The sequence below is a fragment of the Dermacentor silvarum genome, chromosome 8 (genome assembly GCF_013339745.2).
Source record: "Dermacentor silvarum isolate Dsil-2018 chromosome 8, BIME_Dsil_1.4, whole genome shotgun sequence".
Taxonomy (NCBI): Eukaryota; Metazoa; Arthropoda; class Arachnida; order Ixodida; family Ixodidae; genus Dermacentor; species Dermacentor silvarum.
Window position 1 is genome coordinate 131,283,024 of NC_051161.1, and position 14,808 is coordinate 131,297,831.

At 45.2% G+C, this 14,808-nt stretch overlaps 1 protein-coding gene across 2 annotated transcripts in view; it reads left to right on the plus strand.

Annotated features, from left to right (window-relative positions):
• The window catches only part of LOC119461711 (S1 RNA-binding domain-containing protein 1-like), a 101,921-nt gene that overhangs the window by 25,679 nt on the left and 61,434 nt on the right, over window positions 1-14,808 (plus strand). For both annotated transcript variants that reach the window (XM_049671958.1, XM_037723079.2), the window contains exon 10: window positions 3,600-3,811. In XM_049671958.1, coding sequence (XP_049527915.1) covers window positions 3,600-3,811 — 212 coding nt within the window. The remainder of the gene's footprint in view (window positions 1-3,599; window positions 3,812-14,808) is intronic.

Sequence of the window (14,808 nt, forward strand, 5' to 3'; positions counted from 1 at the left end):
TTCTGGGGTATTTATGTTTTACAACATAGAACTAACTCTGGGAGTGTTAGCCAGCGCCACCACTCACAAGCCTAGGGGCGGATGTGGAACATCCTTTCTGCCGCAGGCGTCACGAGCACGTGATCTTTTTTGGGTGTTGGCAACTGGTCAATAAACCCACATATGCTACCTGAAGGCATCAATGTTGCCGGATTCGAGCCATCGTTATGTAATGAACGAGAAGAAAGGGAACCGAGAGGCCCGATTTTTATTAATCATATCATAAGAAGCCAACAAACATTGACACCAAGAACATCATAGGGGAAATTACTTGCACACACTAATTGAATTAAAGAAATGATAAATTAATGGAAATGAAAACGGATGAAAAAACAACTGTCCACAGGTGGGGAACGAACCCACGCCTTTGCATTACGCGTGCGATGCTCTCACCATTGAGCTACCGCGGAACCGTTTTCCCATCCGCTTTCTGGGGTATTTATGTTTTACAACATAGAACTAACTCTGGGAGTGTTAGCCAGCGCCACCACTCACAAGCCTAGGGGCGGATGTGGAACATCCTTTCTGCCGCAGGCGTCACGAGCACGTGATCTTTTTTGGGTGTTGGCAACTGGTCAATAAACCCACATATGCTACCTGAAGGCATCAATGTTGCCGGATTCGAGCCATCGTTATGTAATGAACGAGAAGAAAGGGAACCGAGAGGCCCGATTTTTATTAATCATATCATAAGAAGCCAACAAACATTGACACCAAGAACATCATAGGGGAAATTACTTGCACACACTAATTGAATTAAAGAAATGATAAATTAATGGAAATGAAAACGGATGAAAAAACAACTGTCCACAGGTGGGGAACGAACCAACGTCTTCGCATTACGCGTGCGATGCTCTCACCATTGAGCTACCGCGGAACCGTTTTCCCATCCGCTTTCTGGGGTATTTATGTTTTACAACATAGAACTAACTCTGGGAGTGTTAGCCAGCGCCACCACTCACAAGCCTAGGGGCGGATGTGGAACATCCTTTCTGCCGCAGGCGTCACGAGCACGTGATCTTTTTTGGGTGTTGGCAACTGGTCAATAAACCCACATATGCTACCTGAAGGCATCAATGTTGCCGGATTCGAGCCATCGTTATGTAATGAACGAGAAGAAAGGGAACCGAGAGGCCCGATTTTTATTAATCATATCATAAGAAGCCAACAAACATTGACACCAAGAACATCATAGGGGAAATTACTTGCACACACTAATTGAATTAAAGAAATGATAAATTAATGGAAATGAAAACGGATGAAAAAACAACTGTCCACAGGTGGGGAACGAACCAACGTCTTCGCATTACGCGTGCGATGCTCTCACCATTGAGCTACCGCGGAACCGTTTTCCCATCCGCTTTCTGGGGTATTTATGTTTTACAACATAGAACTAACCCTGGGAGTGTTAGCCAGCGCCACCACTCACAAGCCTAGGGGCGGATGTGAAACATCCTTTCTGCTGCAGGCGTCACGAGCACGTGATCTTTTTTGGGTGTTGGCAACTGGTCAATGGTGAGAGCATCGCACGCATAATGCGAAGACGTGGGTTCGTTCCCCACCTGCGGACGGTTGTTTTTTCATCCGGTTTCATTTCCATTAATTTATAATTTCTTTAATTCAATTAGTGTGTGCAAGTAATTTCCCCTATGTTGTTCTTGGTGTCAATGCTTGTTGGCTTCTTATGATATGATTACTAATCACACTTGTAATTTTCATCTGGCACATAGGCCAAACTTTGATAATAGCCTCTTTTTGAGGACTTTGCAGCCCTTTATCAGTTTCCGCACAAGCCTTGTACATATCGAAGTAACCTCGCAAGGTATCGATACGTCACAAATCAGCGTCCTCAAACATGAGTATGCGCGCAACCCCTTGTGCCTTTGTCCACTTCCTCTTGGCTTTCGGCATGTTGAAATCAGCGTTTGACAACGATGTGAACACGATGATGGCAATACTTTTTTGCACTGCAAGGCAGGTCCTGCAAAGTGACTGTTTTTAGCCGTGGCATGCAGGGGTCAACTTACATGCCGCTTCAGTGGTGCACCGTCACAGTTTTTAGGACGTAGCAGCCATGAAGAGAAGTGTAACTAGCGGGAAGTTAATACACATGACCGTATGGATACTAAATGGAACTAGTGGTGCTTTGGAGCATAAGAGCCAGGAATACATAGCAGGAGCATATCAACAGGGTTCTACTGTAAATAAGTAGTATATACAGTCAACTTCCATTAATTTGAACCAGACGAGACTGATGAAATTGATCGAGTTACCCTGCGGGCCGTATTAAACAAGGTGCAAAAAAAAAAAAAAAACGCCAACGCTGGATTATTTGGTAGTATTTGTCCGATTCTAACACGTCCTCAAATCAAACGCACGCCCACTTTGTATGTGTCCAAAGCAGAAAATGAACGTAGAAATGGCACTAAAGCTCCTAAAAAAAAGTAGAAATCTAACATGCACCCAATTTTTTAGCAAGGAGAAAAATTAAAAATGGGCAATGGTGTGTGTTGCACAACGGCGGCCGGTTTCTGAAAGCCAGCTTCGCCGCACGGCTTTAATGCGATTGGCATGCTTTGCCCACTTCAGGCGTTTTGAGTCCATCCCTTCATCCACCCGTCCGTCCATCTGTCCGATCGACTGATCGTCATACAGTCATCATGCATTCATTGTCACACCGCCGCCGTCATCGTCGTTTCATCGTCATCACTCTAGCTTCATCATCTGACTCTTGTCATACCGTGGTCCTCACATCATCGATGCTGAGAGAGAGAGAGAGATTAAACTTTTATTGATGCCAGCAATCACGAGGACGGAAAGTTCGCTCCAAGTGGATATACCTTACAAACTCCCCTGCCTTTTGATTTCTCATGTCTGCCTATTCGTGTAACCCAGTGCTATCTGCCACAGGCAGTTTTTAAAAATTCTGCATAGTTAAAAAAAATTTCTGGTACAGTCTTGTGGCACAACTTTTGAAGCATTCACTTTTATTTCATTTGAGCTTCACATGATTTTCTTTGCCCTTCCTACATGCCTTGGTGTCCTGCCCCTATGGCGTTCTGCTGCTAGCATGAGGTCGCAGGTTCAATCTCCGAATGTGGCAGCCACATTTTGACGGTGGTAGAATGTAAATATGTTCGTGTAACACACTTTGGGTGCTCGTTAAGCAACCCCAGCTGCTCAAAATTAATTCGGAACCTCGTCCACTACAGCGTCTCTCATTGGCTATGACAATGTGTTACCTTGGATGTTACAGCAGCAATCAGTGATTCAGCTTATCAATAAACTAATCATTCAGTCAGTCAGTACAATAATCAAAAAACTATCAAAATCAAACAGTAAACCAAATAATGAGGTAATCAGTGAATTAATAATTAAATACATTAATTCATTAGTTAATCAATTTAATCATTTAATTTCCTAACTAATCATTCAATGATTCATTCAATCAGTTAAATAAGCATTCATTCAATCAAAGAACCAATAAGCTAATTTATAAAGTAGTCATTCGATTATTTGATAAATCAGTCAGTTAATCATTTATCTTCCCCCCACGCCAGGTGCTGGCCATCAACCGCGGGGAGTCCCAGAAAGTGCTGACGGTGAAACTGGTGCTGCCGCCGCAGCTGGCACCGGGGCTCAAGCACTTCTGTGAGTCACGCCTCCGCAGCATGGGCGTGAAAATGCAGGGCCAGACGTTGCAGCTGGTCCACGACTCGGTCGAGGATGCCTACACGCGGTTGCTGGAGCCCCACCTCTTCCGCAGCATAAGGTGGGGAACAGTGATTCGTTGATCCTGTGAGCGAGTACCCGAGAGAGGGGTTGAATGATTGCTACTTACCGTATCTACTCGTGTAATGGCCACAGGTTTCGTTTTTTCCGAGATTTGGGGTGAAAATGGGGGGTGCGTCCATTACACAGAGAAAAAACTTATATTTTTTTTTCGTAAAAATTTTCATTAAGACAATGGAACCTCGTTAATACGATTCTGCATAATACATTTTTCGGGATAATACGTGTTTTGTTGTTTTCCCAGCCAATGTCTTACAGGAGAAATGTATTTTAGATAATACGATTTTCGGAAGATACGTTTTATTTTCCAGTTCCCGTGAAGATCATGTCAACGAGATTTCACTGTACTTGTCTTTATTGAACTACAGTACTTGCTTGTACTGGCTCTGGCTATTCTTGGCTATTCCCATAGCGCGTCACCTGCCCGATGGAATAAATGGTGATGCCTCAGAGACCAGCGATGGCAGCGTCTCGGAGGCAGCTGCTAAATCTCAGGAGGCTGTGCTTTTGCTACCTGGAGGTGCCAAAAACTCAGCAGGGCTGCCTTGTTTTGCCACCAATTAAAAAAAAAAGAGCTTCGGAATTCTCGTACCACGCAACAGATAACACTGCCAACCTTCTCAAAAATCAAGGGTGCGGCTTACACACGGGTAATTTTTTAATTTATTTTTGGGGGTATTTTTTTTACAAAGTTCTGGGTGCAGCTTTTACACAGGTGTGGCCATTACACAAGTAAATATGGTAAGTAAAGAGCCGCTCGAAAAAAAAAAAAAAATTACGGACACTGAAGAAAAATATTCTTTCAGCTGTATTATCTTGCATTACCCTTCTGCAATAACAAAACTGCAAATCTTACCTTGAGAAGAATCTTGGTAAAGCAGACATACCGGCTGACCCCAAGAGCGCATGATCAAATCCTGACTGCAGCAACCCCATTTGGAGGGGGTGAAATTAAAAAGCACCCGTGTGGCCATGCATTGGGTGCATGGACCCCCAGGTGGTCAAAATTAATCCGCGTTTCCTCACTACGGTGTGCCTCATCATCATATTGTGGTTTTGGCACATAAAACCACAGAATTTAATAAAGTGTACCAGACTAGACGGGTGCACGGCGCCCTTGCCTTTGAAGTTCTTGCACCAGCTCGTTGTGATATCGTGGATTTTAACAGGTCTGCTTGACCATAGTGAATTTTTTTCTATCAGTAAAGATCAATTGCATTACAATTCTAAAACAGCCAAAAAAAGAACTTCGAAAGTTTTAAGAACGTGTACACAGCCAATAGAACGGCCCAAATAGAAAAAAAAAATAAAAACTACCATGAAATTTGTGCCAGCACTCTGATGTATTGACACTGGCATCTCGGTGCGCAATTCATCAACTGAAATTTTTTTTTTTCTTATACTCCACCTAGCACCTAGTACAGAAAATTAGCGAAAGTAGAGTTTTGAAAGAATATTTTATGAGTCTAAACATATTTATTGTTTCTCTTTAGTCTGCCACTAAAGGGACCTTGCGACACTTCTTAAGGCTGCCATTTTTGCTCTATCTATTGTGAGCGTGTCAGAGAAGTAAGAGTAAAAAAGAATATGATAATTAACGTACATAAACACAAACTATCTGTCGCAGAAACCTTAAAATGCAAGCAAAATACAAGATACCTTTTGACTTGAATGTTTGCAATTCTGGATACCACGTTTCACTCTCCCATGACATAGAACTGTGGCAAGCATTGGCAACAGGGTATTGATGTTACGTAGCAAAAGTTGGCGTGCCCTTGCCACGGCTGCTCAGCTTGTTCATGGAGCCATATCTATGGTTACAACAGCTTCCGCATGGCGGAAATTTATGCACCATGTGCTTCAGCCTGTTCATGTAATCTTCTCTGTGGTTACAACACTTCCTGCATGGCGGTTATGTTAGGCAATAATTCAAATATAGCTGTAAAATGTAATGTTATTCTTTCTTGCAGCGCTTGGAGTATCTTACGGATATAAATTGCACATTACTTTTTTTTTACCCATTCCCTGTTGAAAGTCAGCGCTTGTCTTTGTGTTCCTCGCTTTCTTTTTTTGGTCCTCGTTCGCATAGGCGCACTGTTATACAGGCGAACCCACTTATAACAATATTCAAGTGCCAAGAAAATGGCATTGTTATAACCGATAATCATTGTAATTGGGCTGCACAGAAAAAGCAAAGGGGGACAAACATTTGAGCGTTTTAATTACCGTATTTACCCGCATAATGAATGTATTTGCTCAATGAACGCACTCCCCACTTTTCCAATCAAGAAGTGTGTTTTTTTTTCCTGGCATAATGATAGCATGCTGAACTTTCTGCCGTGAAGTAGGAGACGCACGGTACGATTCGGCGTCTGATATGGCATCCAGCGGGTACGATTGGGTCGGACGCCATGTCAGATGCCGAATCGTACCGTGTGTCTTCTACTTTCATTGCGATAGCAATTATATGGACACTCGAGGATACTTTTGGCGTTGGCGCCGACGATCGTGGCTCAATCTCTTGTGTTAACGCGCCATATTGCGTCGCACACATGGCACCGGGGGGAGGGGGGCGGCGCAGCAGCAGTGCACGTTGCGTAGCCGCGCACACCCAATCTTGAAAGCAATCCACGTCGGGAAATGAGTGTAGGTGCAGTGGCGGCTTATACCTTCGTGCGTGCTCTGTTGAGAACCTCAATATAACAAAGTGTGTTTATATGTGATTTCAATATAACGAAAATTTCACTGCCACCGCAAAGTAATACCAATACAATAAATGGAAACTTCCACGAACGCAGATATTCAAATGATTAAAGTACAAGTGCCCGCTTGCGAATGCACCTCAAATTGCGCGACAAGAACGACCGCCAAAGTGGAGCAGCGTCATGTTCTGTATAAAGTCCAAGTGCAACAAAATCCTATTGCACCCTGCGCACTGTGTGCTTTAGGTGCGAGAGAACGCGTGCAAGGGTGAGACAAGAAAGATGGTGGCTTCACGAGTGCTGCCTTCCCGTGCGAGCAAAAGGAAAGACGGAGGGTAGCGATCTCATGGTAATGCAGTCAAGTGCGTGCGAGGGGGATGGGGCGGAGTTGGGGGTAAGATATCGTGGTGTCTCGTTTTCTGGCGTGGCTGAGCGCATACGCAGCTGTGCACCCTGTTTTAGAGGTAATCTGCCGGACGTGCAAAGAGTGGGTGTGCCGATACGGTGCAGCGTTGTTTAAGCTGTCATCCCGTTCAAATAGCGTAGTCCCAGTGCAGGCGACGCTATTATGAAGAGCGCGGCAGAGGGGACGAATGCTTCACCTGCCTCTCGCTTGAACAGATCTCCAAAACTCGAGATTACGCAACCTCCTCCAATACTAAACGCATGGGAAGACAGCTTAAACGATGCCACACTGTCTTGGCACACCCACTATTTGCACGCGTGGCAGATTACCTCTAAAGCAGGGTGCACAGCTGCATATGCGCTCAACCGTGCCAGAAAACGAGATGGACACCATCTTGTCACCCACGACGCTATCAGCGGCGGGGGTCGAGATCGCGAAAGCATGGCTTGCTTCGCTTAATTTGTACTGCTGATGTGAAGGTATCACCAACAGGGCATGAAACCGTATCATTTTTCACCAACGCCTAAATTCAAGAAAATGAATATATGCCGCGTGGCAAACCAAGCGAAAAAAAAATGTTTTCTCCTTCAAATGTGCTTTTTTTAATTGCTCGATAATTCGAAAAAATTTACGGCGCCTTCCTGTGTAAGAAAAATAGATCGGTGACTGTACTTATTATAAAAGGTCAAATTGCAATACAACAAGATTTCGATATACTCCTAATGAAGCAAACTGCCGATTTTACTGACTTCGTTATATTGAGGTTTAACTGTATCTATGTTTGTATCTAACCGTTTTCCCGCCTACCTCGGTCACTGGGTAGTCACCGGTCAAATGATTAGCGTGTCGGGCTACTGTGCTGAAGGAATAAAATTCGAAACCAGCCGTTGGACGAACTTGGATCACTGAGTTTGTGCCAGTCAGTGTGCGGCAAGTGAGGTAGCAGTTGTCAGCGTTTGCATGCACCAGCATGTGCCACGCTTCTCGTCTCAGAGGCCACGCACAGACTTCTCGACAGTGCCACTAGATGGAGCAGCGTGGCCAGAAAGAAGGGCAAGCGAGGTGTGCCGCATGGCATGTTTCTCGGTGTTCGCACGCTCTGCTGCGCCGTGCATTTCGGATGCCACCCCAGGCTTCACGGGGGCGGTGCTAGATGGCACCAAGTGTCTTTAGGGAAGTGCGAAAGCGAAAGAGGAGTCCCTCTGCAATACATGCCTCATACATAACTCGTTTTGATGGTGGCAATACGTTGTGTGGCTATGTTGATTCAACACTAAGGCATTACTGTTGACACTCATCGTGAGTTGGGTTCTGCCTCATACTTTTTCCTTTCAGCGCACACACCCAGTATCCAGATTTAATTGTTATAACTGATAACGTGGGATGGGAGCATTGTAGGAAGCAGTTTATTTTACCGTAGAACACAAGCAAAAGTGGACAGTGCATCAGCTGGTCTTTGTTATATCTTGTATATTGTTAAAACCGGAATCATTATTAGTCAGTTCGACTACCTTTAATAAGCCCTTTTCAATAGAAAGCTTTGCCTCAGGAGGTGCTGTGCAAGTATTACATTCAAACCTCGATGTAACAAACACGTGTGTAATGAAATATGGCATGTAACGAAGCAAACACAACACGTTTGTTGCTGAATATAGGATATAGGAATGAATATAGGATAGAGTAAAGGTATTTTCGCGTCAGATGTGGCTTCGTAATACTAAGCGTGTTCGACTGTGCATGGAAACAGAGAAATTATTTTGCCTGGCATCCACTGCACCAAATTTGACAAAGTTTGTTGCATTCAAAAGAAAAGCTTAGTACCTACTGACTAGGCAGTAGCTTTTTGATTTTGGCCATCAATTTATTTTACAAAAAATTGTTGAAAGTTGCAATCGTTAAAAAGACTGAAGGATCAAGCTCACTGCTCTGTAACTCAGGAATAAAAATTGCCGGTTCTCCAGTAATCGAGAGTTGATGTAAGCATGACGTGGCTACCATATGGCGTCTTTTGCTGCCAACGATCCCGCCGCCTTCAACAGTTTTTCTTCTTCCAACAATGCAGCGAGCTCAGCGTCTGTCACTACTTTTTCTTCTTTTCGAGTCGAAGTGGTCGGCTGCAAATGTGCGGCCAACTTGCGGACCTCTGGCTTTGAAAAGAGCACATGCAACCCTGTCTCATTGCCAAAAGTTGACAATGAAGTCTATGGTGCCCTGTGTGTGCGTTTTGAACGTCGCTATTGGAAATGACAAATAAAACTTGAACGTACTATAACAAGTTACACCCCGCAGGGGCGTCTGCGTCAGCAGGCGTTTGGTGTGTGGCGACACCACGGACCCGAGCACACGAGGGTTGGACCCTCCCGCGTGTAGCCATGCGCGGCTTAGCCGTGTCTGGGGAAAGGGGGATCCTGGGGGTTGAGCCAATGCCAGGTGATCGGACCTTTAAGACCCCCCGGTGGAGACAACACACCTCTTCGGCCTCTGCTTCACATAGACGGCAGCTCCAGACTGACCCTCCTGGAGGAAATCGGCAGTCGCCTTTTCCTGTCTCCCTCTTCAATCTTTTGTCTTTTTCTCTCACTTTTCCATCTGTCCTTTCTTCTGCTCACTTCTTCTCACTTCTGAATTTCCGGGCGGCAAGGGTTAACCGTGTGTAATGTATCCAGTCTTGGGTATGTACATTAGGTTATAGTGGCGGTGCATAGCTGGCGTCTGCAGGTTTCACGTAACCTGTAGCGTCCCCTTGTTGGGCGCGGGGGTGGGTGGCTACCACCGCCGCCGAATTTTGAAACCATGTTATGGCAGAAACGTTCCCCCGACTTTCAGATCGGCCTCTGAAAAGAGGTCGCACCGATTCAATATTCCAATTTACTCTCCGAACCGACCTAGACACCTTCCCAAAGTACCATGTCCTTCATAGTGAAGGCAACACAAGCGTAAGAAAACTCTCACCCTTCCTTGTATCGAAATGCCTCGTAAACACGATTGGACCTGACTACAAAGCCACAAAGATGGCTAGCGGAGACCTCCTCCTCGAACTGAAAAAAAAAAGACCAAGTTGAAAAGCTCGCCCAACTCACCAGTGTCGGTGACATTAAAGTCACAATCTCTCCACATCGCCCGCTCAACACAAGCAGGGGAGTAATATCAGAAGAAGATTTCCTAAACCTTAGTGACGAAGAGCTCCTTGAAGGGTTCCAAGATCAAAACGTAATTAAGGTACAAAGGATTACACTCCGACAAAACGACCAACAAATCCCCACAAAACACGTGATACTAACATTTGGAACTAGTACTGTGCCCACATCACTCAAAGCAGCATACCTAAGAATCAACGTCCGACCATGCATACCGAACCCGAGGCGGTGCTTCAAGTGCCAGAGGTTCGGACATGCATCACAATCATGCAGAGGAAAAGAAACATGCGCGAAGTGTAGTGCCAACGATCATCCTTCTGAGAACTGCAATGCTCCTGCACATTGTGTCAATTGTAAGGGAGACCATCCAGCCTACTCACGGAGTTGCCCTTGCTGGAAAAAAGAAAAAGAAATAATTGCAATCACAGTAAAAGAAAAAATTTCATTCTATGAAGCGAGGAAAAGGTTGGGACACTTACCTCAACTTAGCTATGCCAGTGCGGGCGCAGCAGGGGGCAGCGCCACACCGGTTTCAGGAGTCTACAGGGCCCGCGCGCGGTACTCCTGCAGAAACTCCATCTGCCCCCTTGGTGGTAGCAGCCAGTGCTGCTCCATCATCATCGAATACGGGCCGGCAGACCGCAGTGTCGCAGGGTCCAAAGTTGAACCGAACTCCACGGCCCGAGACACGCGTTTCGGCGCCTAGCTCTCGATCGTCCAGCGCCTCGGAGAAGGCGATGGAGGTCGACCCAGAAACCCCGGCGTCAGTGACGCCAAAAGATCCGCGCTCCCTGGAGCACAGCAAGAAGGACAGACTTCTTGTAACTGCGCCGAAAAAGGGACAGGTAACCTGAACGGCTACCGCCCTTGATTAGAGTAGTGATCTTTTTGTTACATGTCACCTATCACTTTTTAGCTCACACACACATAAGTAAACAATTTTATTTGTCTTACAATGGCTTTCATCATCCATTGGAACTGTACAGGCCTGATTGATAATCTAGGTGACATCAAAGACATCATAAATGAGCTATCGCCAGTTGCATTCTGCCTTCAAGAAACGAACTTAGGCCCCAAAAATACACAATTTTTGAAACGTTTTACTGTCGTACGTAAGGACCGCGAACACTCCAGTCGTCTGTCAGGAGGAGTTGTCCATAGTTGTGCAGGGCGGCACTCCTATCCGAAATGTCCAATTAAATACATCTCTCGAGGCTGTAGCGGTCACCGTTCTGTCTCATAAAACCATCACCATTTGTTCACTATATCTTCCACCCCATACCTATTTTACTAGTAAAGATTTAGAAAATTTAACAGACCAGCTGCCGGAGCCTTTTGTTTTAGTTGGAGATTTTAATGCTCATTGTACTCTTTGGGGCAGTAGCAAAACTGACCCAAGAGGCCAGCTCATTGAAGATTTTGTATTGTCAAATGATATCTGCCTTTTAAACTCGGGTGCATCAACGTATTTTTCACCAACATCACGCACTTTTAGTTGTTTAGATTTAGCTTTTTGTTCACCATCTATTTTTAGCGATCTTAAATGGGAAGCCCTCGACACGTCATATGGTAGTGATCACTTGCCCGCAATCATAAAACTCTTACCATCACCACCAGCCCTAGGCTATAAGCCATGCCGGTGGAAACTGCAGCTTGCTGACTGGCCAGTTTTTATGGAGCATGCTAAACTGGAAATGGTCTTCTCACCAGAACTGAGCGTTCACGAACTCAATAAAAAGTTCGTTGAGGTTATAATCTCAGCCGCAGAAACAGCGATACCTCAGTCATCCGGTATTTTGCTCAAAAAACTAAATCCCTGGTGGACAGACGAGTGTACCAAAGCTAAAAAACAACAAAATAAGGCCTGGGGAATCTTACGAAGGTATTCAACCTATAACAACCTCCTAGCCTTTAAACAGGCCAAAGCCAAAGCAAGATTATTTCGGTGTCAGGCAGAGAAATCGTCATGGCAAAAATATGTATCTTCAATTAATAGTTCAGTCACATCTAAACAAATGTGGGACCGGGTTAGAAAATTTAAAGGAGAGTACACATCATACACAATACCACTACTTACAAGTCCAGGCACACAAACAACACTAGAAGACCAGGCCAACTTATTAGGCGAACACTTTTACAACAACTCAAGTTCAACGAATTACACAACATTTTTAAATACAAAGAGTCAGCTGAGAAACAGACTGCCCATTACCGGCGCTTCAATGGAACGATATAATGACACTCTTACAATGCTGGAATTAAACGGGGTTCTATCGGCCAGTAAAAATACAGCACAACGTCTTGACCGGGTCCACTGCACAATGCTGGCACACCTATATCAAACATCGGTAGAGGCACTCCTTAAATTTTTCAACAAAATATAGAAATCTGGGGTAAGGCCTATAGATTGGAAAAACGCAGTAGCAGTGCCTTTTCTAAAATCCGGCAAACCTGCAACATCGCCAAGCAGCTACAGACCCATTGCATTAACAAGTTGTCTAGCCAAATCATATGAGAGCATTATAAACATGAGACTCACATTCATTCTTGAATCAAGAAACTTAATAGACATGCACCAGTGTGGATTCAAAAAGGGCTGCTCCACCACTGACCATCTCGTCCGACTAGAGCATGAAACACATGAGGCGTTTCTACACAAACAGCACTGTCTCGCTGTTTTCTTTGACTTAGAAAAAGCGTACAATACCACATGGCGATATGGAATTTTGAGAGACCTGGCTGATTTGGGCATTCGTGAGAGAATGTTAAACTGCCTATACGATTTCATGTCAAATAGAACATTTCAAGTACGTCTTGGCACAACACTTTCACGCACATTTACACAAGAAAATGGCGTCCCACAAGGTTGCATTCTCAGCACAACTCTCTTCATAGTCAAAATGAACTCCGTTAGGCAAAATCATTCCATCGTCTGTCATGCATTCAATATATGTCGATGATTTGCAAGTGGCTTGCCGTGCCTCAAACCTATCCACCTGTGAAAGACAGCTACAAATAACAATAAATAATCTCACACAATGGGCTGACAAAAATGGTTTCCGCTTTTCAACCCACAGAACCGTTACGCTGCTGCTTTCCCAGAAGCGTGGCTTACATTGCGATCCAGTTCTGACACTGGATGATGCAGCACTGCCGATCAAACGAGACTACAAATCTTTAGGCGTAACATTTGACACAAAACTGAACTTCCTAGCCCACATTAACACAACAAAAATTAAGGCAAATAAAGCATTAAATATTCTCAAAGTGTTATCGCACAAGGACTGGGGATCTGACCGATTATGCCTACTACGTATCTATCGGTCCCTTGTGCGTAGCATTCTCGACTACGGTAGTGTAGTTTATTGTGCAGCCAGGCAATCCTACATTAAACGACTTGATCCAATTCATAATCTTGGCCTACGATTGGCGAGCGGTGCCTATAGAACATCGCCTGTCCTAAGTTTATATGTTGACTGCAATGAGCCTTCCCTACAGCACTGCAGAGCACTACTAACCCTTTCCTATGTACTGAGGATTCGGTCAACACCACAACATTATATGCTATAAAATCGTCACAGAATGCAACCCTCGGTTACACTACACAAATAAACCGAACATGATACTGACCACTTGTCTTACGATATGAGGAATACTGTCAGATTTATAACATTCCTCATGAGGTTGTGCAGGTTGCTGAAAGGCCACAAAGACTGGCCCCATGGTGCGATTTTACACAGCTATGTGACTGGACATTAACCCACTTAAAGAAAAAGGACACCCCACAAGAACATATAATGCAAGAGTTCCACACTATTCAAGACAAATATAAAGATTACAAAGAATTTTACACAGATGGTTCTAAAACACAAGAATACGTGGGCGTGGGAACCGTAACGGAAAATTGGGAAAATAGCATTCGAATACATAATTCTGCTTCAGTCTTTACCGCCGAAGTTATGGCTATATGGACAGCAGTAAACAAAGTTATCACCGACAAACAGAAGAGTGCTGTCATTTACACCGATTCGTTGAGTGCACTCAGAGCTTTAAAGCCCGGCCCACATTCAGCGTTTTCACCGGCGTTTCCTGCCGTTGCGTCTCTCGGCGTCATTGCATCAACGGCGCCGGAGAGGTCACCCAGCCACATGAGACGCACGCAAACAGCGCCAGTCCAGCGTCGCACAATGTGACCAGACAGATTTAACCAGAAGCAGTGTGCAATGTCATTCAAGTAACTATGAGTAATGTTCCCGATTAAGGTTTTTAAGCCCTGTTTATAGTTCTGCGGCACACACACACACACACATTCACGGCAGCGCTCTCGAAGGTACGAGCGGCTGCTTTCTCAGACGGCGCCGCCTCGCCGACGAGACACTGGCGCCACGTGGTGGCACGCACGCGAAATGGTTGCTGCGGAAGTCGCTTGCAAAAGTTGCCAGCAGCGCGGCCGCGGCCATGCGCTGATTGGTCGGCGCCACGTCGGCGCTCATCGATCCGCTTCCGGCGGCGCCGCCGGCGCCGAGATTTCTGGTGTACCTTGAGTACGACGTTTCGGCTTGGCGCCTCCCTCAGCGTCGACGCTGAGCGGCGCCGGGTGACGAAACGCCAGGAAACGCCGGGAAAACGCCGAATGTGGTCGGGCCTTAAATTTAAAATTCGCCTGTGAACCACTGCTTGGTGATGTCTTAAACATGGTTGTTAATAACAAATACGGATGAACCATACAATT